This window comes from Castor canadensis, chromosome 3 (genome assembly GCF_047511655.1).
Source record: "Castor canadensis chromosome 3, mCasCan1.hap1v2, whole genome shotgun sequence".
Lineage (NCBI taxonomy): Eukaryota > Metazoa > Chordata > Mammalia > Rodentia > Castoridae > Castor > Castor canadensis.
The window spans coordinates 171,823,584-171,848,080 of record NC_133388.1 but is presented as its reverse complement, the minus strand read 5'-3'; the positions used below and the strand labels follow the sequence as shown (position 1 = coordinate 171,848,080).

General features: G+C 34.0%; 1 protein-coding gene across 6 annotated transcripts in view; it reads left to right on the top strand.

Annotated features, from left to right (window-relative positions):
- Positions 1 to 24,497, top strand: part of Csmd3 (CUB and Sushi multiple domains 3) — a 1,205,819-nt gene that overhangs the window by 943,708 nt on the left and 237,614 nt on the right. For all 6 annotated transcript variants that reach the window (XM_074069090.1, XM_074069089.1, XM_074069088.1 and 3 more), the window contains 2 exons: positions 5,426 to 5,620; positions 21,965 to 22,081. In XM_074069090.1, the coding sequence (XP_073925191.1) occupies positions 5,426 to 5,620; positions 21,965 to 22,081 (312 nt within the window). The remainder of the gene's footprint in view (positions 1 to 5,425; positions 5,621 to 21,964; positions 22,082 to 24,497) is intronic.

Sequence of the window (24,497 nt, the reverse complement as noted above, 5' to 3'; positions counted from 1 at the left end):
TAATAAACCACATTAACAGAAGCAAAGACAAAAACCATTTGATCATCTCAATAGATTCAGAAAAAGCCTTTGATAAGATCCAACACCATTTCATGATAAAAGCTCTAAGAAAACTAGGAATAGAAGGAAAGTACCTCAACATTATAAAAGCTATATATGATAAACCTACAGCCATCATTATACTTAATGGAGAAAAACTGAAACCATTCCCTCTAAAATCAGGAACCAGACAAGGATGCCCACTATCTCCACTCCTATTCAACATAGTATTGGAATTCCTAGCCAGGGCAATTAGGCAAGAAGAAGGAATAAAAGGAATATAAATATGTAAAGATACTGTGAAAATATCCCTATTTGCAGATGACTTGATCCTCTACCTTAAAGACCCAAAAAACTCTACTCAGAAGCTCCTAGACATCATCAATAGCTACAGCAAGGTAGCAGTATATAAAACCAACATAGAAAAATCATTACCATTTCTATACACTAACAATGAGCAAACTGAAAAAGAATGTATGAAAACAATTCCATTTACAATAGCCTCAAAAAAAATCAAATACCTAGGTGTAAACCTAACAAAAGATGTGAAAGACCTCTACAAGGAAAACTATACACTTCTGAAGAAAGAGATTGAGGAAGACTATAGAAAGTGGAGATATCTCCCATGCTCATGGATTGGTAGAATCAACATAGTAAAAATGTCTATACTCCCAAAAGTGATCTACATGTTTAATGCAATTCCCATCAAAATTCCAACAACATTCATTAAAGAGATTGAAAAATCTACTGTGAAATTTATATGGAAACACAAGAGGCCACGAATAGCCAAGGCAATAGTCAGTCAAAAGAACAATGCTGGAGGTATCACGATACCTGATTTCAAACTATATTACAAAGCAATAATGATAAAAACAGCATGGTGCTGGCACAAAAACCAGACATGAAGACCAGTGGAACAGAATAGAGGACCAGGATATGAAGCCACAAAACTATAACCAACTTGTCTTTGACAAAGGCTCTAAAAATACACGATGGTGAAATAGCAGCCTCTTCAACAAAAACTGCTGGGAAAACTGGTTAGCAGTCTGCAAAAAACTGAAACTAGATCCATGTATATCACCGTATACCAATATTAACTCAAAATGGATCAAGGATCTTGATATCAGACCATAAACTCTAAAGCTGATACAGGAAAGAGTAGGAAATACTCTGGAGTTAATAGGTATAGGCAAGAACTTTCTCAATGGAACCCTAGCAGCACAGCAAGTAAGAGATAGCATAGATAAATGGGACCTCATAAAACTAAAAAGCTTCTGTTCATCAAAAGAAGTGGCCTCTAAACTGAAGAGAACACCCACAGAGTGGGAGAAAATATTTGCCAGCTACACATCAAACAAAAGACTGATAACCAGAATATATAGGGAACTTAAAAAACTAAATTCTCCCAAAACTAATGAACCAATAAAGAAATGGGCACGTGAACTAAACAGAACTTTCTCAAAAGAAGAAATTCAAATGGCCAAAAAACACATGAAAAAATGCTCACCATCTCTAGCAAAAAGGAAATGCAAATTAAAACCACACTAAGATCCCACCTCACCCCTGTTAGAATAGCCATCATTAGCAACACCACCAACAACAGGTGTGGGTGAGGATGTGGGGAAAAAGGAACCCTCATACACTGTTGTTTGGAATGTAAACTAGTACAACCACTCTGGAGAAAAATTTGGAGGCTACTTAAAAAGCTGAACTTTGATCTACCATTTGATCCAGCAATACCACTCTTGGGGATATACCCAAAAGACTGTGACACAGGTTACTCCAGAGGCACCTGCACACCCATGTTTATTGCAGCACTATTCACAATAGCCAAGTTATGGAAACAGCCAAGATGCCCCACCAGTGACGAATGGACTAAGAAAATGTGGTATGTATACACAATGGAATTTTATGCAGCCATGAAGAACGAAATGTTGTCATTCACTGGTAAATGGATGGAATTGGAGAAAATCATTCTGAGTGAGGTTAGCCTGGCCCAAAAGACCAAAAATCGTATGTTCTCCCTCATATGCGGACATTAGATCAAGGGCAAACACAACAAGGGGATTGGACTTTGAGCACATGATAAAAGCGAGAGCACAGAAGGGAGGGGTGAGGATAGGTAAGACACCTAAAAAATTAGCTAGCATTTGTTGCCCTTAACCCAGAGAAACTAAAGCAGATACCTTAAAAGCAACTGAGGCCAATAGGAAAAGGGGACCAGGAAGTAGAGAAAAGGTTAGATCAAAAAGAATTAACCTAGAAGGCAACACACACATACAAGAAATTAATGTGAGTCAACTCCCTGTATGGCTATCCTTATTTCAACCAGGAACACTTTTTCCTTCCTATTATTGCCTATACTCTCTCTTCAACAAAATTAGAGATAAGGGCAAAATAGTTTATGCTGGGTATTGAGGGGGTTGGGGGGAGAGGCAGGGGGGAAGTGGGTGGTAAGGTGGGGTTGGGGGCAGGCGGGAGAAATGACCCAAGCCTTCTATGCACATATGAATAATAAAACAATAAAAAAAAAGTTTTTGGATCTGTATTCACTTTAATCTTCAGTAAAAGATATATGTGTGTGTGTGTGTATGTGTGTGTACACTCACATGTGTATATGTGTATATAGGTATATATTTGTGTGTATACATATGTATATTCAACAGAATTAATTTAAGCGGAAAACTAAAAATATTTCAAAACTAACTAATGTAAAAACACATTTTGAGACATATTTTATTTGGAGGACATAAGGAGGCAAGGGACTCACATACATAGGATCTGTTCAGTGGGCAAACCATCATTAAGGTAAACAAAATTAGTTTTTTTATTAGCCAAAATAAATTTTTTATAAAAAAAATTCTAACAACCTGTCTGGCTCACAATTCTTTTTCAGAAACAAAAACAGTCTTTCTACCTATTATCTAAATTTTATATAAGGATTATCCAGATGTTTTCAAAATTTCCAGATGTAACTACTGTAGAATACATGGGAACAAGTGAGGGAAATATTAGTCAAAGAAAGCAAATTACCAAGGATTTAAAGCAGTATGAGATAAATGAATTCTCTCAAATTAAATCTAGCAATAGAACATTGTCAAGAGTAATAGTTTAAATTTGACAGTCATGTTTCCCTGAAAGCACAAGGGTTACATTATTTTTCAATGACATGTCATTGAAACTTTGTGGAGATTTTTGAGATTGTGTTATCCTACTTGTTTAGAAGAGATTCAATGTGAGGTTTTATTCTTAAAAATAAACTAAGCAACCTCTGCGTCACTAAAACCCCATTCTTAGTGACTAAACTGAACAATCATCCTGCTGAATTTTTCCCGAAAACAGTGTGTTCTAAATATTTTATTCAGAAAGAAATACAGCTGTTCCATGGTACCAGGGGGGGATAGTCAGAATTTGGCATCATAGGCCAAACTACACGTGCACAAGTTAACACAAGGCGAATAAGATTGAAACAGTGCTGGAGAGAGACTGAGGACTTGTGAGAGGGCAGGAAACCACAGCCCAGCAGGCCTGTACATAACTTCATTTGCATGATTTAGTGTAGTTAGTGCTCAGAATGTGGAAAATTTAAGTTTTACTTTTTAGAAATTCCCGGAATTTTTTTTCCAATATTTTTGGTCCATGATTAGCTGAATCTGCAGGTGTGGAGCTCGTGGATACAGAGTGCTTACTTGTTGGTTTGAGAAGCATTTTTAGAGTGAAGTGTGAGTATAATATACGAGATGAGTGTGTGCGTATGCATGGGCTGAGCAGAAGATTAAGTCGTTTAGCTGTGATTTGGAACTTGAGAATTGGGTCTATCCACCTGGGGCATCATAGCATCCTACTTCCTCTTTTTCACCCAATCAACTCCTCATTCTAGCTCCATTCTTGCTCAGTGCTCACTCAGTGTCCCTCTTCAGGAAGTGTCCTGCATGCTGCTTTCCCTTACACAACAATTTAATAAAACTGTTATGAGCTATAACCTCCACAAGGGCCACAGCATTTTCTGATTGTTGCTGCATTTCCATAGTCAAAAGGTGGGCTCGTAAGTATTTGTTGGAAAGAAAGAAAGAATGAGGAAAGAAAATGGACCATATTCACTCCTCCGATAGTCTGTTAAAATTATTTACATATTTGATTACACCATTTTCTTTTTTTAGTTAAATTTGGAGAAACTATAAATAGGTTTCTCATTATTTCTTATAAATTAAACTGTTTATAAACTTTTATGAATGGAAGAAATATGTTTATACTGTGTAGTTAATCAGATCTTGACATAATGTGCTTTACAGCACCCAGAAGCCAGGAAATCATGGCAATGGTTACATAACTCATATCCAGAGATGTACTCACTTGCTGAATACTCATTAACATAGATAAATTTTAATGTAGTAAACCACAGTTGATATCTTGAATTTATTTTGATGGTACTTATAGATTGCATTAAGTAATTTCTAATTACACTAATAAATAAATGTAAATTATTTAAACACATACCCAGACCTGTTAGCCATGTGTCTTAGTTCCAACCAATGCCAACTGTGTGGATATGATCACAGACTTGTGATACCACAGCAGATGTGTTGGTTGAATTTTCATCCTCCCAATCTCCACATCCCTAAGAGATAGGATTACAGGCTTGGACCACCATGCCCAGATCTCTGATTCAGTCTCTAGGAAGAAAGTTCCTTCATTGCAAATGGATTTTGTATTTTAATTTGTCTGTTACCATTAACTTTGAAAGTACCTGGTATTGGCATAGAGACTCTGCTCAAAAAGACTTTCATTCTGATTTTTCAAAAGTTTTGTTACTGTTTGTACTGGGGACACTTCTGATAGAAGTGCAGAGAAGGAACAGAAGTAATTTAAGAGAGACAGTTGCAGAGAAGGGAAACAGGATCTTTGGTATTCTTTCTAGTGGTGAAATGAACTGAGTGAAGCATAGACACCAGAGTCACTTCTAAGTTCAGCAATAAGGGATGGGTGTACAGTATGGGGAAAGAGCTTCTAAACACATAAATGTTATACCAGGCTCTGTTTCTTTTCCAAAGTACTTCATTTAAGGTACTTGTGCATGGGCTATAACATTTAATTTATAATAAATTCTAAAATTCTATGTTTGTGTAGGCGAGGTACTAATTTTAATGAACAAACTGTGAAGAATCTTATTTTTAATAATCTATATTATGTATATATACTTATATAGAGATACATGAAAATTTCAGAAATGCTGAAGGTCTGCTCTGTATGTTAAGTCCTCAGAAAGATAGAGAAAGGATGTTAGTGTTTTCCCTTCTGGTTTAGAAGAAGAAATGAACATATCTTAAAGGTTTCATAGAAAATAGTACTGAAAAGCAATTAATGCCACTTCAACACTGTTTCATAGCAAAACTCCGGGAGTCCTGCTTTGATCCAGGCAATATCATGAATGGCACCAGACTAGGAATGGATTATAAATTAGGATCAACAGTCACCTATTACTGTGATGCTGGGTATGTGCTTCAAGGTTATTCAACACTCACCTGCATCATGGGGGATGATGGAAGACCTGGATGGAATAGAGCTCTACCAAGTTGTCATGGTAAGAAAATACTTTTTTGATGAATTTTTATTATTAGAAAGAATCAAGAAATATTTAAAGCCATTTTTTACAAGAGATCAACCATTTAATATGCAATCTACAATGTTATATAACCAAAGAGATTTTATCAAGGATTTAAAAAATGAATTTGATCAAGAAATGGCTTTAGAAAAGTGCTTATATTTCCATGTGCCTGTAAACAATGTGCCTATTTCAGTAGGAGTGCTTCCTTAGAACTGGTATTTTTGCTTGTCATGTTCATCTGTGTGCCTTTAAGACTAACAGGTATGCCTGAAAACATTCGATGCCAAGAAAATGTTGGCTTAGTAAATAAAGAACACACTGAAACTGACATTTCAGCACAGTTAGATGAATGCAATGAGTTAAATATTAACAACAATGGGTGATAAGTCATTATTTGAAGTAAAGACACGCAGAAGAATATACATTTTTTCCCAAGGACTACATGACTACAAGGAGAAGCAGTACTTCATTATTTAAAAGTAACATACTTGCATATAATTGCATTGCAAGAAGGGGAGAGAAACAGTGATATCACTGTGGAAGGTGACCACAAGTGCCCTAGAATGATCCTCATGCATTGTACAAAACTGACACAGTGATGAAATCATCTAGAGCCTGTCTTCCAAACTATGTTCACCATCAGTGAGTCACAAAATCAATTAATTGGTCCATGACATAGAACTGATCAAATCAAATAACATAAGAGTAAAACTAAAATTAAAAGTGAAATACATTATAGTTCAAAGAAGATAGTAATGGCAAATGTTATTTTGAGGAACTTTTCCAGTTATGTTTCTAAAGAAAAAATGCAACACATATGCTTATTCCCACACATGTATATGTGTGTACATTCACGTATGTGTATGTATGTGTTTGCATTGGGCCACCTACCATGGATTTCAGTAAGGTTTCAATAATAACCCTGATGGAATTGTTAAAGGTATTGATTTCAAGTGTCTGATACAACTGGTATCAAACATCCTGGCTGCTGAATGTCTTCACTTTTATGGATTATTTTTTCATGAGGTCATTAAGACTCACTGAACTTATTTTTTCTCATTTCTAAAATGAGGATAAGTGAAATCCTTACTTCAAAATGTTGTAAGAAATATAGAGCTCTCCTCATTGTTACTTTTGAGATGATCACTTCAGTTTATTAAAACTATATTCCTCTCCTAATAAAATTCACTATAATTTTCTCCAACCAAAAAAAGAAGTAAAGAGCCAGGTATAATGGTACACACTAATAATCCCAGCTCCTGGGTGGGGGAGGCAAAAGGACTGCAAGCCAGCCTGAGTTGCATAGAAATTCTGTCTTATAAAGCCACAGGCTAGTGATGTAACTCAATGGTACAGAAGGCCTTGGATTCAATCTCTAGCACCAGGGAGAAAAGAGAAATTGAGAGAAAAAAGGAGAGAAAGGAAAAATGGTGTTAATCTACTAAATTGGCTCACCAGCTACCAGAACAGCTGGCTAATTCTTGACTTTCTTTGATGGTTTCATCTATCAGAGAAGAAAGAGAATAAAAAGATAAATAGCTCTTCTGACATTAATTCCTCCATAGTGGGAAAATAACTGAAATCATTAGAAGTTTATCGGAAATTTAAGAGAAAGATTGATCACATTTTCTTTGAATTTGGAGCCTTTACAAAAGAAAAATCTTACTTTAGCTGGAAAACCATACCAAACTTAGTAAAACATTTTTCAAAATTCTTGTCAGTAGTCATTCAGAAATCATAGACAATTTCTGGAAAATTTCCAAGATTCATAGACAAAATAACTGAAAGTCCTGACTGAGAAATATCAAAACTGCAGATCAGTGGAAAAGGTGCTCGTTGTTGGGTTGTTAAATGTTAGATTGCTTTCATTGACAGATGAGAAAGTCAGGAGCCTATCAAAAATAATCCTACTGCTTTCCCAAAGACTTCTTTATTGATAGAAATGTGAACTTTATGCTTCATCCATCATAGAAACATCAATTTCAGCATTGACTGTACCATTATATACAAATGAGGGCTTCTGAAGCAAAAATACTTTATAGGAAGAGGAAAGATATAAGAAAAGGTTGCAGGAGGGTGAATATGGTGGAAATGTTACGTACTTATATATATAAGTAGAAATGAGACATGCAGAAACTATTTCAAGAATGTGGGGAGAGGTATAAAAGAGAATGATGGAGGGGGTGAATTCAAATATGATATGTTATAAGAACTTTTGCAATTGTCAGATTGCATCCCTTAGTACAACAATAATTTTAAAAAAGGGAAACAAAGGCTTTCTTCTAGAAAACTCTTTCTTCCACAATTAAAAATCCAAACATACAAGGTCATTAAGATTAAAATATCAATATTTAAAATTCCTTGTTCAACTCTGTAATTTCTACAAGCAGTTGATGACCCAAAAGCTCTCACAATCTAAACTATTCTTTACATGGCTTGAAATATAGTAAGGTAAAATAAAAATATAATTTCTTTCAAAATAAAAAACACAACAATATTTTGATCAGCTAAGTATACTTAATGTTGGTTCAATAGTCATTTCTGCAGACAATTTTGTGGGTAGAGCACACCTGGGTTCAAATCCTCTGACACTGTAGCCTGAGCTAAGCTGAACTTTCATTTTTAAATTTCTAAAACTATATTCATACTTATTAATTCAATAAGTTGTTAAGATTTAGTCAACAAATCCCACACATACAGAGGGCTTAGTAAAGTTTCTGACACATATTGCGTATTAATACATGAGCTGTGATTTTCAACAGTGTTCTGAAAGAAACCAAGCACTAGAAAAAATGTTCTGCACTTGCCTTTGTGTGTTATATTAAAGTTGAACAGGCATACTTCTGCAGTTTTAATACTAAGTCAGTGTAATTTACCTATGTTAAAATAGGAATTCACACATTCACTCACTATTAAAAATAAGACAGGAGTTGAGTATTTTTAAATTTCTTAAGAGATAATAATTTTTGCCATCAACTAAATTGGATATTAATTTTACTGTTAACCAAAATACCAAAATTTTGTGTAACTCAAATAAAATTTGTTCAGTGGATTCTTTATGCTTTCAAAAGCAGCTTATATTTAATGCATTGGTCATATGCCTTACCCTTTTCAGTCCTGTTTGTCCCAGAAGCTGATTTTGCAAATAATTTCTAATTACCCTAGGTGCCCCCTTCCATGACTGCACATGATATATGAAGTAGTAGATAGTTCGTACCAATTCCCTGATATAAAGACAGTTATGTCATCGACATACCCTCTCTTCAATATCCAAGAATTGTATTAGTTTGGGATGTTGTAGAGATTGCCATTGTCAAATGTTAATATGGTTATACCACTATTTCTATTTTGATCAATGTCTGAGAATCAGGTGCCTGGTTCTCTGAAGCTTTTCATGCTAGGTCTGAATAAAGTAGGGTCCTGGCTAAGGTTACTGAGAACTTGGCTGGGAGATTTTGACTGCCTTGTGGGCTGTGCTTTGCCGTATATAAATAGGGAGTTAGCTATTGGAATGTGGTCCTAAATGCCAAAAATAAGGAAAGAATTTTAATTATTTAGCATTTATTTATTTACATATTTATTAAAAGTTGCGATTTTGCGTTGAGCCCAGGGCCTTGTGCAATTTTTTTTATGTAAAAGTAAATACTGACATCACCGTACTCTATAAAGTCTTAAAGAACAACTATATTTTTTGCCTTTTAATGTTGCCTAGTATCATCCTAGAACAGCATAAACTCCTTGAATTTGTCACTTAGCAAGTGACAAATTAATTTATATAAATAGGCTTCTAGGGAATATTTGTTAACTTGAACAGAACCATAAAAATTTATAAACTTTGCCTATTTTGGAAGATACATTTATTAGCACTGTTTAGAATTAAGTTTGCATTTTAAATCTGAAAAAAATGTTTTAAAGAGCTTAAATTGGACATTGGGAGATTATATTTGTCAGCCATAGATCCAAAATAATGGCATCCTGCTGTAAGTCCTGCTCAGTGAGGAGAAACTCTGAGGCCTATTTCATGAGAATGTCAGAGATATTAAATGAAAGCAGAACAGCATATCTCTACTTACAATTCACTTTGTGATTTTAAAAAAAATGTTTAGAAAATAATTCTTTTTATTATTCACACTTTGAAAAGTATCTACTGAAATTCTGCTAATTTGGTTGTTAAAAGATAAATGTCATTAAAGTAGAAGTCATATATCATTCTTATCCATAATCTACTTGATATTGGGTAAAAACGGTGAAAATACACAAGTAGTAAGAGATTCCACATTTTCCTCTTAACAATTCTTTACTTGATCTGTGTACCTAATTGTGTTGCATTGATTTATTTCACCTAAGAGAGCAGCTCAAGTCTCATACAGAGTCTCTAGCTATCTCTTAGTTCTTAGCCTATCTCCTAAGAAGGTTTTTGCCTCTCGTTGCTCCCTATTCAGTACCTTGTGAATATAAAAGGTATCAGATCTTTAAAGAATACATCAGATTATATCAGTATTTATTCAAAATCCACAATTAAAAAGAAACCCCAAAGATCTTGTAATACAAAGCTTTACTTCATCTGCTCATATTCACCCTGACTTCTTTGGTATTGTCTACTACACTCTGAGCAACTCTGGCCTCCTTGTTCTCCTCAGCACTGATGACCCTTCTGCCTCAGAGCTTTTACACTTGGTGTCTTTCAACTTAAAATATTTTTTCCAAGCTCTGTGGTTAGCTCCCTCACTTCCTTCAGGCATATAGCCACTTCTCTTCTTAGTAGGAAAAAAATACCTTACTATTTATCTCCCTTGCTCCTATAGCTCCCAGGATGCAATCAAAATCCATATCTAAAATTTCAATTATATACCCTTGGTAAAGATTTGTCTGAGGTATGTAAAGCCTCAGGTAGTATAGAGATTAAGACTTTTGAAAAGTAAACCAGCAAATTTAGAGTACTGCCCATAGTAATGATGCAGTATTTTTGTTCTTTTCCATTGCAGTAAGCATATGGGGGATATTGAATTGGTAAGCAATTAAAATCCTCAAATAATAAATACATTTGTATTATTAAAGAACCACCAACTGCCAACTATTCCAAAGAAGTGATCATATTATTTAGTCATTCCTTTTTTAAAGACAGTTTCAAAAGTACCAATTATACAGCTGGTCCTGAAGTAAATATTGATTAGGGATTAGGGATAAGAACATAATTCAGCATAGCCCTTCAGCTTAGAGAAATCTCAATGTTATGAGATACAGATAGGTGAGGTATCATTAGCAACAAAAATAGAATACTGTGAGCACAACATGGAGGTGCATCTAACCAGGTTACAAAGAACCTTTAAATCTCACCACAGCTCCACAAAGTGGGAGCCATTGGTCTTCTCATGTTACAAATGAAGAAAACAAGACACACAGAAGGTACAGTTACTGTACAATGTACACTCACCTAACAGTCTTATTGTGGATCTATGCTCTAAATAATTGCTCTTTAGGTAGGTTGATTAATTGTGCAAAGGACCACATATTACCCTTCTTATATTTCTAGAGCCTTAGAGTGCCTGAAATTTTCTAGTTGGTGTCTCAGTCCATTTCATGCTGCTACAACACAACACGTGAGGTTGAATAATTTATAAATAATAGGTATTTATTTCTTATCATTTTAGAGGTTGGGAAATGTAAGGTCAAGGGACCCACATGTGGCAAACGCCTTCTTCCTGTGTGATCTTATGATAGAAGGCAAAAGGTTAGTGTGGAAAAACACAAAGAGTGACAGATTCAGAGAGAAAGAGATTGAGAGATACTTGAGAGGGAGAGAGGAGGAAAGAGAGAGAGAGAAGAAACAGCAGAAGAAGAAAGAAAAAAGGGAGGGGAGAGAAGAGAGAGGAAAGGATAGTGAAATAGAGAAGAGAGAATGAGAAGATAAAGGGGTCTAAACTCATCATTTTATCAAGGACTGACTCCTGCAATAACTAACCTGATCCCAGGATAATAGCATTAATCTGTTCATGAGGGCAGAACTCTCATGACCTAATCACTCCTTGAAGATCCAACCTCCCAATGCTGTTGAAATGAGGATTAGGTTTCCAAAACATAAAATTTGGGGGACACATTTAAACCATAACAATTTGTTAAATGTTTTACAAATGGATGTATGGCATCAAGAATAAGTGGTGAGACTGAAAGTTTTCAACTTATTTCTGAAATCTTACTTCACTAAGTAAGAAAATTCAGTAAAGATAAATTTCTACTAAGATCTAATAATAGTTGTTCATCTGAAATGCATTTTTACATTTCATTTTAAATGCAATTTGGGGCAGAATACAAAGGCTTGAATAGACACACTTAGCCAGTGCTAACTACGTTCTTCAGAAAATGTTTCACATTCAACGTTAATAGAAGTTGTACATTATGCAAAATATTAAGTAATTCAGCCACTGATGACCTCTAAGTCTGTCCTAAGTGTGTAAGCACAAATAGATTAAGATTAGATTTCCAATAGTCATCTGGGGCCATTCTCAGTTCATCCTCCAACTCTATGTATAATGATAAAAGTATTTAAAAGGAGAGCACTGTTACCCTTTCAAATGAAGAGAAAAATTTGAAACAAACTGGAAAATAAGATGTCTATTTCATAATTATAACATTCTACCTTCACAGCCATCTCAAATTAGTAACCTTACATGACCTATCGGTTAGGAAGTCATATTTGTGAATTTTAAGAAGTATAAAAATGAACTTCTATTTCCAGATCTGTTTAAATGACATGATTTTCCTTGGCTGAAATACTTATTTCAAATGTCCTTGAGGTTCACAAAATTCTTTTGAGATAAGAAATAAGTCCAGAGTCCAATTCCATTATGAATGCCTGTAGACATGATCAAGTCTAATATACTGAGCCATTTGACATTTGATGTCATTTAAATATGTGGTATAATTAAAATATGTAGATGAAAAAAAAAGCATAAAATAAGTGCCTCATTATAAAATATGTCTGAGTATCATCAAGTATATCTGCCTTTCACTACTATCACACAATAATTTTGTTCACAGATATAATATACAGATTATACATCAGAACCATCTCTTCTAGTGAATTGAACTGTACTTTGTATTGAGAAAAGGCAGCCTTAGAGTAAAAATAAATTGTGTTTCCTTTGCATAAAATTGAGGGAAAACTATTACTTAAAAGGAAATAAGAAGGAAAGCTCATGTTATTGAGCACCTGCTATTTTCCAGGCATTCTTACATATATTATCTCTCCACTTGGCCTCAAGCATACTAGTCTGGATCATCATTAATGTTGTTATAAATAAATCCCTGCTTCTGTAGAACCTGGAACATATTATACAGAACAGCCTACATAAAAATCAATTTAAGGCAAAGTGCTGGTGGCTCATGCCTATAATCCTAGCTACTTGGAAGGCTGAGATTGGGAGGATCACAGTTCAATAGGCCATTGAACTTGGGCTCACATTTAAACTATGTCTCTAAGAGGGTTGTAACATGGCCTCTCATTGTACTAAGATGTCCTTTACTCTCTACTACTACATAGTCTGTCATTAAATCAGACCTCAAGTGTATTTTTCCTAGTGTATTGTCACTTTTGCCGACAAATAGAAAAAATGTATATAGAAAGTTGTAACAATTCAGTGATTCTCTTCTTCTAGCTGAAGAAAGTAAAGTGTGGAATGGCTACTGTTAGAACTCATGGCAAGATTAAAATTGTATTAAGTTAGTAAGAAAAGTAATCTAAGAATAGCCAAATCTTTACTCTGTTGATGAAATAAAAATCCTGCTAACAAAATTTATTTTCAAAAACATAGAAAAGAAAGAAAGCCATTGTATTCCTGGATAAAAATATCTAGGATTCAATGTACATCACAGGCAGTCCACAAAAGACACAGAGAGATCACACAGACTCTCATACAAATTTTACAGGAAAGTAAAAGAAACAATTAAATTTTTTTGTTTGTTTCCTTGGCAGACAAATTGATGTACCTTGTATCCTGTATATTGCAAACCTTCAGCTTATTTCAGAATTATGGGTGTATCATTCCAATTGTTAAAAGACTGGTGACTTTGTACTGTAAAGTCAAAAGGTCATGCCTTTTATGCATTCAAAGAGATACTTTTAAAGAAGGAAACAGGTTGATGCTTTCCTCACCTTTGTTAAAGGAAGAAAATTTCACTAATTTACACTTATACTCCAATTAGCAAAACATTCACTCCAGGATTCCTAAGGGAGATATATACTTAAAAGGAGTCTGGTCTGTACTCTCAAAACACAAATCTAGAGAATTAGACTGAATCATAACGAGGAGTTACTAGCATTAAACCATACTTAGGCTGTGGATCTAAATAATTTTAAGCTTAAGACAACCCTAAGATTGGATATTTCTACCCAAGCCTGACTTGGGGTCCTTTCTGATTCCAAGAACCAATTGATCCTGTTAGAAAAATTGGACAAAAGAGGAAGAGAAAGAAGGGGTCCTTCAGTATAATTAAATAAATGTAGTTTAGTAGTAATATAAATAAATAGGAGTTTCTAAACTCTGTGTGCACACTGATAAGGCTTATGAACCCCTTCTAAAAATGATCTCTTTAAGTGAATAAAAAAAATATAAACCACATAGGCTTGAAGGGGAAATCAATTGTGTTTGTAGTTATCAAAATACATAAAAGCTATATTTTAAAAACATGTTTGATGTATGTGGTTCTTAACACATTAAATTAGAAGTTCTAGCAGCAGATCTGGTAACAATATTATAGTATAAACAGTATTTTGAGATATCTGAAACTATTATAATTTTTAAGTATCTGTGATTTCTATTGGTGACAAAGGCTTAGTTACTAATGCAACCATACTTTGTTGATTATATTTATAATTAAAGAAAGTGCTAAAATTCAATAAGAAAAAAATTCAGTTAGTTGTTTAGAGAACATACAGACATTTTATTTTCCATCAAAATCTTGCAAGAAAGAAAAGAGCTCCTGAATTTTAAGAAAATGGACAGAATAGTTTCCTCCCTTTTACTAGTAGTGTTGAGTCTTATATTTCTCTTGGACTTCTAAAGGATAAATGAGTACAAAGAAGTGGAATACCATATCTACATTGACCTTCAAGAGCCAGGCAGTAATCTGTGCCTTGAGAAAAAGTTGAAGTTGTAGCTTTCTCTTTCTTTGAGATAAAGTAGGGTACTCACTTGGTTCTTGACCCTTAGGGAAAATTAAGAGAGAAAAATCAAAACCATGGGTTCCTGCTAGAGATCATCAGTGCCCTGTTGTAGTCACTTACAGGCATTGCACTCTCTTAAGGGAGGAGTGTGACATATAAGTTCTTCCTGCTGTTTCTTAAGGTTTGTACTGTGCCATGATTGATGAAGTTAGTGCATCTTCCTAAGGCCTTGGAAAGGTCTCATTATAGTACTTATAGAAAATCCTGGAATAGGCCAGGACAGTTCCTTAATTCATTTTACCTAAACCTTCATAATATACTTGATTTAACAGCCACTTTCTGTACTAGTTTTAGTTTATATTTCCTTCTCTTCCAAGTGGAATTTAGACCAAAGTCTTTCTGTTTGCAAAATGTTGGGTTTTATATTATAATGTGACTTGTTAACCCAAATAAAGGGTTTTTTTAATTTTTAAGTTTTCTATTCCATGATTTTAGTCAATAGCAAGATAGTAATAAAGCACATTTTATTATTTTTCTAATGACAATTTATTGAAAGTATACTATAGATATAGACACTATACTAAGCTCCACAGGTACAAATGATATGCAGAAAATGCATGGAAACTTTCTCTTAATAGATCTTGTAATCTAGAAATAGACATGGATACTACTCAAAAAGCCATTCAAATAAGTACGTAAACAAGAACTGTAACCTTTGTGTTGAAAATACTTGATAGGGTGTTAAATAATAGAAATTTTTGAGTACATTAGTAATCCAGGAAAGATTTCTTGAGTAAACAACATTTGTGAAAGGTTTTGGTAGGATCTAAATTATTAGAGGTTTTCTTTCCTCTAAAATAATGTACTACCGTATTAGCTGTGTTATGTAATTTTTGAAATAATAACAGATTGTCATCACCAAAGAGCAATGACTCAGAGAGAAATAGGAAATCAACTAAATGATAAAAAGAATTTCAGTTCAGAGAACATTAATAATTCAATTTAAATTATTTTAATTACAAAATCCTAGATTAGTGACTACTAATCACTGTTCATGCCACAAAAGTTATTATTAATAATAGAATTTGCATAATTCAATATGAAAGGTCTACCCAAGAAACATAGGTATTCATGGGACCCTACTATAAAATGACATGTTTCTCTAAGAGTAGATGCTTATGAAAGTACAACACAGAGTACTGAAGCATAAAGGGGAAGCCCTCCTAGCCAGCAAAATCAAGTGGAGTCTAGGCAATCAGTGAGGTGAAAAATGTGGATGCTCATATCCTACTTTGCTGACTTAATGACTTACGGTTTACAAGCCACAGACTACCACATTTTGGTGGAATATTTTAATATTAAAAACAATGTGAAAATATAACACAAAATTAATATAAGAGGAATGGAGAGTGAACTTTACTTTAACAGATAAAGCAGAAGAAAACTCCATAATATTATCTTAATAATTTTCCAAAAAACTTAAATGTAAATATGCCAAAAATGTAGAAGAAAATGAAGATTAAAATGAAGAAGATACTTAGTGCAATAACATAGCTTAATGGAGTGTTTATCATCATTATGATAAAATAGCATTAGAGGCTTATCCTCTCAGGCACATAAACAAAATAAAGCACTTATGCTTGTATAAGAGCCATAAGCAAGAATGTGAAAAGAATGTCTGAATAGTTAAGATTTTTTAATAAAATCAAGATTTTGAACAAAAGAAAGAAAGAAATAACAGTAATTTTAAGTCTAAAGTCAACACTGGAAATAATTGCTGTCTGCATTTATATATATATCAGAGAGTTTAAGGGTCTAGAAAGGCTTTGCCTTTTTAGAAGCAGTGTTCCATGGGAGATGCAAAAGCTTTCTATACTGGGATTTATGATTTGTGACATCCAATCTAGCTATCTCAGGGCATACATAATTTACTAGAAGTTTATCAGCAGTTTTGGAAGGTACAGCAGTTCTTTCAAACTGAAGGAGTCACAGGTCACATCTAGTAAATTATTGATTTAATATACCATATTGCTCTTTTGTGACCTGTGAGAAGTCATCACTTTTGAAAGTACCTAACTTTCTTTTGGAGAATAATTTATATATTATATAAAAATTTTCATTATGGAGCATATTTTCTAAAAATTATACATTACACAAGTGAAAAAATAGATGCAAAATCACAAATAGCTTAAAACTATGGTGCATGTATTATAAAGTCTTTAAAGAAAAATGGTTTGGGATTCTTCTATTTTACTCAGTGATAAGTTACCTCATGCTCTTGTTCTTCCTCTGCAGTCCTCCTCCTACATCCTAGATGCATACCCCTGTCCAGAACACAGATGAAAGTTCTTTTAAATTGAATATCTAGAAACCATAAAGTTTGGTTACGTCTCATTCCTGTTTATCTGGACATGGTACATCTATCATTGTATAAATAATTCAACAATAAAACAAACATCTATAAAGATTAATTGGATAGTGGACACCTAATACAAATTCAATTAAAAGATTTTTTAAAAAGTAAAAAAAGAAGAAAAGAAATTTTCTTTTAATTTTCTTTTAATTAAGAAATTAAACTGTGGGGTGAGGGCTATGTCCTAGATGGATAAAATGTTCGCATGGATTTGCCACTGTGAGTTGGTATGAGTTTGCTACTCTGCCAGTGGAACCCCATGTCAATGTGGCCCTCTTGCTGAAAACATCATGCCATTGGTTATACTTGTGTTGAAAAACACTTCAATATAGTGCTGCCCCTAAATGTAAACAAAAAGCGTTCTGGGTAATCAAAGAAACATCAAAAATCTTTAATCAGTGACGGAAAAAAAAAGGCTTAAAATTGATTTCTTAAGTCAGGCTATGTCTGGACTCTGCGCTGCATTTAAGTGATTGTTCTGGCTGTGAGCATCATTTTATAGCAGGCTAGACTTACAGCAAACCTACTTTATACATATTCTGTAAGAACAGGGAAACCTGATAGGACTTGGGTGTTAGGAAAATCACCAGCAGTGGCAAGAACTTGTGCTGATAGATGAACTAGCAAAGACAACGGAAGCTGATGAACTGCACAAAATTATAAGCAACAAATCAATGATGCATTGGACCCCAAGTTAGGAAGCAGGAGTAAAGAATTTTATTAGTGAGGTAAGTTTGACATCTTAAATCCCTAAAATGTATACACAATAATCCCTACATGTATATCTAAAGCTATTATTACTTATAATTAATTACATGATCATAGAATTATTGCCAAAATGGTAGCACACTTCATAAGCATCATTTTCCCATTTTGCAAAGTGTGTTCTAGGCAACATTGGTTCCACACAACATGGGTGTGTTTAACATGTATAGGTTTAGTGTCATCCCCAAAGGTAATGAATTATTCTTGTTGAGGCTTAGAATCTTCACTTTTAACAAGACTTCCAGGGGATGGTTCTGTGGTGACCTCTAGACTTCACAGTAAGCAAACCTAATTTAGAATGCAATTTTAATTCTTTTTTTCATTCCAATGTGTCTATTTTTAAAGCAAGGATAATAAAATATTCACATTGTACTAAGAAAAGGAGATTTTTGTGCTCAAATTTGCTTGTAAGAAAGAGCATGACATTACCTAAACCTTAATAAAGTTTCCAGTCATGTACAAAGAAACATGTACTTCTCTCACCCATGTATTTCCAACACTATGTCACATAGAACTGAGTCTTCTCACAATGTATATGTGCTACAAACATGCTATTGAAAATATAGCTTATTTGCTGCATAAATTGTAACAGGTTACTGGTCATGTTTAATACATTAGAATGGATATAAGGTGTTTTGAGAAAACTGCCAGTTTGATAAAGGGCCCAAAGGTATATATAAAAAGGTAAATCTAAAAAAAGAAGGTAGAATTCAAACTGCTTGTTTGCTGCTATCTTCTACTAATTGTTAAGACCAAGATAGATAAAAGTTGCCCTTTTCCTAATTAGCGACTAAAATAAAATTAAAATAGGGGAAACAACATGAAAATCTACCGGACTGCAGTATTAGGAGAATCAGTGAAGTTGGCCTGAGTTAATCATTATTCTACTGATATTTTAGAAACATAAAGCAGACCTATGACAGTAGATCTTTATCAGGGAGCATAATTTCCCCTTATGTTAATTACATACTGAATAATTATAGCCACCATAATATTTTGCATTATTGACTATAAGTTTTGTCATGCTGTAGGCACTGACCAAAAAAAAATCATAGAATTAAGGCTATTAGTATAAATAACCAGTCTCACATAACAACATGTGATTAAAATACAATGTCTCATACATTCATGGTTTTAAAACTTATCATATTTATAAATAGGGTTTTCTACAAAAGCTGCCTGGAATGTCTTTCGTGCAAAATAAAAAATATGAGTGAAATCAAGGTTGACAGGCACAGTTTGAAGTAGATAACTGAATGTTCATGAAGTTACAGAACTGAACTTGAGTTAGAAAGTCTCATTTTTATTCATACTTTGCAAATATTTAAAAAAGGGTTTTGTCATTTACATTAAAAGTATTATAAGTTTGGAACATCTTAAAATCAGAAAGAAAGTTAACATAAAACACACTGTTCATTCTTGAATGATTCTCTCATCAGTAGCATTATCAGTTGAATAAAGTTATCAGAGCTGAAATAAGAATACACCTGACTACTCTAATCTCAAACAATAATGACTGATGAGAACTACGCATCTTTGGTTATTATCATCACTGTCAATTTGCTGTTTTTGAAAAGTTCTAACTTTAGTATGTTTAATTCTTACTACTTAATGCCCTTCTATAGAACATTGAAGAGAAAGGAGTGGGTGCAGAACATACATTGCCTAACCTATACAAAACTGTGCTGTTTATTTAAAATATGTTGATAAATTTTTAAACTTCACCTAGGAATTCACCAAAAGTTTTGACTTTTTCAAACTGTCACAACTCTTCATATTGTACCAAATACTCTACTGCATTAAGTACTCTTTTAAAGAAAACTCAAGCATCAACTTCAATGAATTCCTAGCATAAAACTTAAACCCAGGTATTTCTAGTTTCCTTAGGCCCTTTCTCAAGCCATGAGGAGTGTCACTACTATGACCTGAATTCTTCACTCCTCTTGTGTTTCTGAAATATTTGTTCTTCAAGTCAATGCTGATTTTCCCTTTTGTAATAACTTCTTCCCTATTAAATAAAACAAACACCCATTAGCTTTGCACACCCCACAACTACTCTCTTCAATCTCTTTCTTTAAAACATCCTGACTACTTTCATATTTCTTTATATACAACTTACTCTTTACTCTATTACAATGTATCTTTGACTACTCTGCTCTAACTCAGAAGTTGGCAAACTTTTTTAAAAAAAAGGAACAAGTACTATTTTGGCCTTTCCTGGCCACATATCTCTGTGGCATACTTTACTATAGCTTTGGCTTTTTTGTTTTTCTTTCTGTTTTTTGTAAATCTTTATGTATGTAAAAACCTTTATTTATCCCATCGTTGGATTTTCTGCTTGCTGGCAAAAAACTTCTCTACATAAAACTACTCTTAATATCACCAAAAACCTCCTTTTTTGATGTTTGACTAGAATAATAAATTTTATCCTGTCTTCCTGCACAAGCTCAAGGCAAATTAAAAAGACTGAAGCTGGGCTTGGTGGGACATGCTTATAACTCCAGCATATCAGAGATAGAGGCAGGCGGATAGAGAGTTAGAGGCCAACCTTGGTTAGTTAGCAAAATTCTGTCTCAAAAGAAAAAAAATCAGACTGATGGATATCAAACCATGAGCTTTAATGTTGATAAAATATGAGGGGCATAAAACATTGCCTAGTAGCTGCTGGCTAGCTGCTCACAGACACAGCTGTCCCCTGGGAAGACATACCCCCCCAAAATCTGCAATGTAAATGACCAGACCAGACCTCTTCAGGCACAATGACTCCCAACTCAGAAGTTCAGGTTCAGGGCCCCCAATCAGGAAACTACTTCTAACAAGGAACAAGGGAAGAGGGCAGTGAGAAGATACACTGTAGGGAAATCCTTCCTTATGCAAGTCAACCACCCAAGCCAGCCACCCAAGCCAGAGGCACAAGGAAAGCACCCCATTCCGTCACCTTCCAGATGGGCAAGTTGCCCAGGCTCACTTTTCATTTATTAAGCACTTTGCACCCTTTTTTCCTGTGAAACTTTCTTGTCCCTTGGCTCCACCCTTTATCTAATCCTCAACCTTTGGTTGTCCCCAAATTGTCCTCTTTGGCTCTAATTTCTCATTCTGTACACTCCTCTGAGTGATCCTATTCACTTACAGAATACTAGCATTCTTAGGTACATAAATCTCTGAGTTCCAGAAATAAGAGTCCTAATGCATTGCCTTTCTTTTGAATAACAGGACCATTTTCTATGAGGTTACTAAAGAAACATGGGTTTTACCCTCATCTTTTTTCTAATATAACCACATATGGACATGAGGCAGCAAATCGGTCTCTCTCTCAAAGCACCACAAGCAACCACTCTGATTTCAAGATAAATCATACAAGCAGATAAAAATTGGTCATAGAATAAAATACTTAGAGTGGGTAAACGTATCAGCCATTCGTGTCCTACATACAGGAATTCTTAATTTAACAACAGTACAATCAATATTGAATTTGAGTAGAGTTTCATAGCTAAGCACCAAGTAGAACAATTTCCTACTTGCATATATAATTTATGATATAAAAAAGATTGATAATTTCACATTCCTTATCATAAATGAAATAAAGGGCATCATTACCTTTAGAGATAACATTATTATATTGCTTTTGTTGTACAGAGCAGTAATTTGAACACATACAAAGTTTTGTGTGTGCAATGGTTTATTTTTAAAATATTTGGCACTGAGACACTTGGAGAAAGATGGAAATAAATTATGCACCATAAAATCCTGAAGCCATGTTTTTAGTATAAAGAAGTTATTCATGGTCAGGCATGGTAGTAGTGTATGCTTGTAATCCCAGCACTCAGGAAGCAGGCACAGGAAGATCACAAGCTTAAGACCAGCCCTCTACTTTGCAAGACACTTTCTCAAAGAAAGATTAAAATAATTAAATAAAATATATTCAAACTGTGAATTTTTAATTTTTTCCTAAAAATGTATTTTATCATTTTTCCCATAGCACCCTGTGGAAGCCGTTCAACAGGTTCAGAAGGCACTGTTTTATCACCAAACTATCCAAAAAATTACAGTGTGGGACACAATTGTGTTTATTCTATAGCAGTTCCCAAGGAGTTTGGTAAGTAAAATTCATCTCACATGTAATATTTCATCCCAGACATGCTTTATTACTCAATATGTGTTATTTGGAAAATTTTTAATGAAAATATCTGCTATCCATAGAGTACTTTACTCTGCAATTCTTTTTCAATGTTAGCTCTTAATAATAAAACTTTGAGGTGATTTTTCTCAATCTGAATTAACAGTCAAGTACACAGGTAAACAACAATATTAAAATGAAAACAGGATTGTTTTTAATTTTTAAAAAATAAGTACACTCAGTAACCTTGCAAGTGCCTTCATTCTGGAATTATATAAAAAGGGAAATTACCAGAGCATAAAGCACCGTCTGCTCTGCAAAATACTCATTAAGTCAAATGAGAACCATTACAATAGTAACGCAAGTGTTTATAAAACAATCACATGATTGTGTCATAATTGATTAACGCATTTCCAGAAAGAAGAGATTTGGGGTTTAAGTATGTAGTTTCTGGGACAATAATGAATGTAAAAAGATGACAAAGGACATTTTGGATTGTCTTGTCATCCTGGAAATCTGTTGTACATTGGCACTAAGAAGACACTGTGTCCTTTGCTGCCTGCACATCTCCCTGATCACAAGTCTTAGAAGTCACCTGTCTGACTTCTAAAGGTTTTGGATCTGAGATCCAGCTGGATATCACCCAGATTAAGCTCTGTTCATGCATGGATAGGCAAGGGAAATTTAGTGAGCAGCCAAGTATGGGAGAGAGGCTGAAAGTTCATAAATTTTAAGAATTTATATATACAGCATTGCGTTACATGGTAAAGGATTTGCTATAGCTGTCATAAATGTCTGGGTTTAGATGACTCACTATTTTAGCATAAGGACATGGATTTTATCATTAAAGATTATTAGATAACATCTTGGCTTAACATTTCTGCTGCTGATATATAAAATAAGCTGATGCTTCCAGTCCAATTTCTTAAAACCAGATACTACCTATATATCTTCCTTCTCCTCCCTTGGAATCAAGTCTGAGATCCTCAACTTAATTGAGAGCATTGTCATCAGAAATGAAATAGAAAATCTTTTGTTTTAACATTGAGACAGAGAGAATGGTGTTGTTAGCATTAGCACGATGTCTGTTTCTGTACTATGCAAAGTACATCCTTCCATTAGTGTATTGACTGGACAAATCAGATTTGAGTGGTTCCATAGAGAAGAGAGTGACAGTTTAGAAAAAAAAAAGAGTATCCTCTTAATTGTGTTTATTTTTGTCTTTTGTGTCCAAGATAGTCTTCCCTTTGCTAGAGAGGCTTATGATCTCCAGATGCCAAAAATGTTACATGGCTGCTGACAGAATCCTAGCAATGATTGTTGAGGAAACAGCATGAATCTGATCTTCTTTGAAAACTGTTAATTTGTTCTGTTATACTCATTTTTTGGAAGCCATGTGGTTCAAAGAATGAGAAACGGAAATTAGCCATTTTATTTTCTGATCGGTAGACATACTGATCACCTGGGAGATATTTGACAGTAGACTTTGTATGCTCCACAAGAAAAAGAAAAAGTACTGATTAAATAAACATAAATTAAAAGATTCCTAAGTAATTTAATCTTTCTTTTGGCAGGTTAGTGTAATTTCACTTCTATGCACTTGATGTAAAAATGATGCTATATTAAGATAAAAATGAGTGGTTTTTAAAACTATCTTTTGAACAAGTCTTCTTGAATTATTTGTGGATAAAAAATTATACATTGATTTATTAATAAGGAAAATAACTTTATTTTTTAAATGTTGCATCATTCTTCAAGCTATGTATAAATTTAAACACTGTAATTCTAATTTCAGCCCAGTCACTTCAGACAATTTACAGTCTGAGACAGTCACTTCATTTATAAAGTGGGAATCCTTACATCAACAGAAAAGAGTTGTTGTTAAGAGTCCATAAGATTGTATATCAGAAATATGCCTCACATACACCATGCTTAATGACATTGAGCTTAAGAATGTTAGCTTTGGAATGTTAGCCCAGAAGTCTGGGCTTAGGATCAAGTCCATAACGTGCTGTTCACTGGACAAATGACATCCTCAACCTATGACTTTCTTTTCTCATTCTAAAATATTGATTAGAAATGTCTACGTCTTAGGTGTGTAAATGATCAGCACAACACATAGTCACATATGCACACAAGTACACGTGCACACATACTTTTCCTTATGTTCACGTTCCATTATCTTTTACTCCCGACTCCCATCCTGCAAAAGGTGAAATAAAAATGACCTGGATTATCACATTGGACTAGGGTGTTAAAAGTAGTGTGGCTAAAATTTTAAAAATTACCTATGATATTTAGTTAAAGCATCCAATGAACCCTCTAGAATTTTCTGGGAGTGGGATAATGCAGTTAAATAAGTACTGATCATTGACTTCTTCCTATATGCTCCTGT